This window comes from Seriola aureovittata, chromosome 17, assembly GCF_021018895.1.
Source record: "Seriola aureovittata isolate HTS-2021-v1 ecotype China chromosome 17, ASM2101889v1, whole genome shotgun sequence".
NCBI classification, from domain to species: Eukaryota; Metazoa; Chordata; class Actinopteri; order Carangiformes; family Carangidae; genus Seriola; species Seriola aureovittata.
In genome coordinates this window covers 22121710-22125807 of record NC_079380.1, presented here as the reverse complement: position 1 = coordinate 22125807, position 4098 = coordinate 22121710, and the positions used below count along the sequence as shown (strand labels likewise).

Here is a 4098-nt window from a genome sequence, read left to right as displayed (position 1 = left end):
AAAAAGTCATAAAAAAGTCATAGTATAGTAAGGCATAAAAACGACATAGTATAGTGAGGCATAAAAAGTCATGAAAAGGTCATACTATAGAAAGTCATAAAAAGTCATAAAAAAGTCATAGTATAGTAAGGCATAAAACGTCATAAAAACGTCATAGTATAGTAAGATATAAAAAGTCATAGTATATTAAGGCATAAAAAGTCATAAAACCCAAATTGTATAGTAAGGCATAAAATGTTGTTAAAATGTCATAGTATAGTAAGGCATAAAAAGTCATGAAAAAATCATAGTATAGTAAGGCATAAAATGTCATAGTATACTACGCTATAAAAAGTCATAAAAACGACATAGTATAGTAAGGCATAAAAGGTCATCTAAAAAGTCATAGTATAGTAAGGCATAAAAAGTCATAAAAAGTCATAGTATATTAAGGCATAAAAAGTCATAAAAACGACATAGTATAGTAAGGCATAAAAAGTCATAAAAAGTCATAGTATAGTAAGGCATAAAAGGTCATTTAAAAAGTCATAGTATAGTAAGGCATAAAAAGTCATAAAAAAGTCATAGTATAGTAAGGCATAAAAAGTCATAGTATAGTAAGGCATATAGTAATACTCTGGGCCTTGGGGAAGAGTCTGACATTTTTTTTTATTTTTTTTGCTCATGTATTTCCATTGTGTGATTGTTGATATGGGCCTGTAGCTCTTTGTTGTTTCTTCTTAGTTGTCTTGTCTTGTTCTTTGACTGTTGTATATTAACCCATAAGGACCCACGGTGACACGGTTGTCTCACGCCCTATTAATGCTCAGGATGGTTCCATGTTAAGTTAATCCTTGATTTTTCACTCATGAAGTCCCAGAGTAACACCTATAGCGCATTTATGATAGGTCATGTGACCAGTGGGGTGATCATGTGTTTCCATACCAACCGACTGAACTTGACTGAAAGTTGCATTTGGAAAAACCAGCTACCTAGCTAATTTGAAGCTGCTCTTTCAGAGGCTAAAAGGTAAGATTTATCCAATTCAAGAATTGCAATGTTTAAATATCATGCTGTTTGTTAAAAATAAACTATTGTTTACACATTTCTTGAAGAACTTTGTATAAAACGATCAAGTAAATATTGGTGTGACACAAATGTCACATCGGGCAATTAGCCTAAAAACGGTTGAAAAAAATTGTTGTGACTTATGTGTCACAATAAGAAAACTAATCATGATCTGATCAGTTTACTTGGCTGATTCAATTATATTTAGTTATATATTGTTTATTCTAGCTTAATTGAACCAATATCAGTTATATAATTTTATTCATGGGTTGCAATAAGACCTGTTGGGCACCAAGTAGCTAGCTACTAAAATGGCAGGTCTGGGACTACATCATGACATCAGGCAAGGCATGAATATTTACCATTTTTTCTCTCTAGATGAACAGGGAAAAGAGATGGGATTGGGATAAGCATAGCCAGTTCATTCTGGACATGATTCAGAATGGAGATGAAAGTGAGATTGAGGGATTTGGTGGTACCAGCTCAGATGAAGACGATCCTGTCGAAGATCCAGATTACACTCCCTTGAATCAGGAGTCAAGTGAGTCTGAATGTGAGTCAGAAGAGGAAATACCTCAACCAGAAGGGGAAGTGTCTCAACCAAGAGAAGTACCTCAACCAAGTACCTCAACCAAGAAACATCTTACTGGCCAAGAAAATAAGTTCTCTTGGAGAAAGAAACCTTTTGAAGCCCCTGACTGCACGTTCAAAGGAGAGAGTGTCACACCTCCAGACGAGCTTCCCACTCCCCTGCAGTACTTCAGGAGGTTCATTACAGAAGAGATGATAGAGTCATTGATGGAGCAAACCAATCTGTACAGTGTCCAAACCACTGACACGCTCAAGAATGTGAACACCACAGTCAAGGAGCTGGAAATCCTAATTGGCATGTACCTGCGCATGGGTCTTTGCCAGCTTCCAGGAAACCGTACCTACTGGGAAAACAACACAAGGTGTGCCATGGTAGCTGATAACATGTCACGCAACCGTTTTCAGACCCTCCTCGCATCTCTCCACTTCGCTGACAATACGGATTCATCAAACAGGCAAGAAGGGGACAAATGCTGGAAGATCCGTCCATGGCTTGATATGTTCCGCAAACAATGTCTTGAGATCACCCCAGAAGAGTACAACTCTATCGATGAGCAAATGGTGTCTTTCAGAGGAACGCGCAGCCCAATAAGGCAGTATGTCAAGAGCAAGCCCCACCCCTGGGGATTCAAGATCTGGGCCCGTTGCACTTCCACAGGAATCCTCTGTGATTTTCAGGTGTATGAAGGTGGCACTGGGAAAAGAACCACACTTGGCATGGGAGGAGACGTGGTGCTCAAGCTGTGTGAAACTCTTCCACCAGGCCAGAACTACAAAGTGTTCGCTGACAACCTGTTCTCTTCAGCACCACTGGTGCTTGAGCTTCTTCAGCGGCAGATCTTCTACACAGGTAACAGACACACACACACACACACACACACACACATACTGACACACATATGCACACTGACATACACTGACACACACAGGTATTAACAACATAAACAATTATCATCTTTCACTATTGTCCTATTCTCACTTTTGTCTTATTCTCCTGTATCCTCTCTTGTTTTTGTTTCTAGTTTTGTCACTCATTTTGTCTTATTGTTTATGTATTACAGGAACACTCCGCAGCAATCGCTTGTCTGGATGTCAGCTTGAGGATGACAAGAGTCTTGCCAAGAGAGGCAGAGGATCTTTCGATGCCAGGGTGGAGAAAGAGGGATCCATGGCCATTGTAAAGTGGCATGACAACAGATCGGTCACCTTGATCTCCTCTCACACAGCAGTGGAACCACAGGACAAAGCTCACCGCTGGAGCAAACAAGAGAAAGCATTCCTTGACGTCAACCGGCCACACATCGTCAAAGAGTACAACACCTTCATGGGGGGGGTTGACCTCATCGATGGATGTATTGCCAGGTACAAATACAACATGAGGTCACGGAGGTGGTACATCTACCTGTTCTGGCACAGCATCATGCTAGCCCTGGTCAACGCGTGGCTGACCTACCGCCGTGACTGCAAGCTGCTTGGTCAGAGGCCACTAAATCAAAGAAGATTCCAGGCAGAGGTGGCAACTAGCCTCATTCTCATCCAGGCAGAAAGGGGGCGCCCATCACTCGACAGCAAAACCCCATCTCCACCAGCACCTCCCAAGAGAGTCCGTGTCGGAGTTCCTGATGATGTTCGTCTGGACCAGGTTGCACACTGGCCTGTGAAATGTGCCAAGCGTGGCCGCTGCAAAATCTGCAAAACCAATGCAACCACCACCGTCTGCGAGAAATGTGACGTGCGTCTCTGCTTCACTGAAGAGAGAAACTGTTTCAAAACATACCATTTTGCCTAGGCACACACCCAAACCCCTCTGCTAAATAGGTAATCCACCAGTAGTTCAAGCTCTGGCCTTCATCCCTATATTTCTACTTTGTCCAGAAACAAATCTGTTACAAATTCCACAAAAGTTGTTGAGCTTTTAGGTTATTCATTGTGGAATTACAAATGTTATTATTCTGGTGAGCTTTGACAACCTGTTAGAGAGTAGAAAAGGATCAATAGTGATCAGTGGTGTGAAGTGGAAGGCAGGGACAGTGTTATTGATATCATTTCCTTCCATAATTATTAAGATAAGCAGCTAAACCTACTCTATGAGGCATCATGTTTTTTTCATTGTTCAGATGGTACTTTTCTTGTTGTTGATCTGAGAAAATGCCTAGACTAAACCTACAAAGAGTTTTTTTTTTTCATTATTAAGATGTTATTTATGTTGTTGGATGTTGATCTGAGGATATACAAATAAAAAGACAAAGAAATACATTCTCAGGCTGATTTATTTAAAAAAATTTCAGATTAAGGTGTAACATATAATTTAACTATTTTACGCCCGAAGTGACATCTAAGTCACTTTTGAGATCTTTGCCACCTAGTGGCAGAATTTTGAAAATTTTTTGAGAAATGTGTTCTATGTGCTCTATTTAATCTGTTTTATGCCCCCCATAATTTTCCTTGCGGTAGAAATGG

General features: G+C 40.2%; 1 protein-coding gene across 1 annotated transcript; it reads left to right on the top strand.

Annotated features, from left to right (window-relative positions):
- Nucleotides 1-1152: 1152 nt before the first annotated feature.
- Nucleotides 1153-3894, top strand: LOC130185058 (piggyBac transposable element-derived protein 3-like). The gene is made up of 2 exons (XM_056401290.1): nt 1153-2488; nt 2700-3894. The coding sequence occupies exons 1-2, from the start codon at nt 1426-1428 to the stop codon at nt 3425-3427; spliced, it is 1791 nt and encodes a 596-aa protein (XP_056257265.1). The 5' UTR covers nt 1153-1425; the 3' UTR covers nt 3428-3894.
- Nucleotides 3895-4098: the final 204 nt, after the last annotated feature.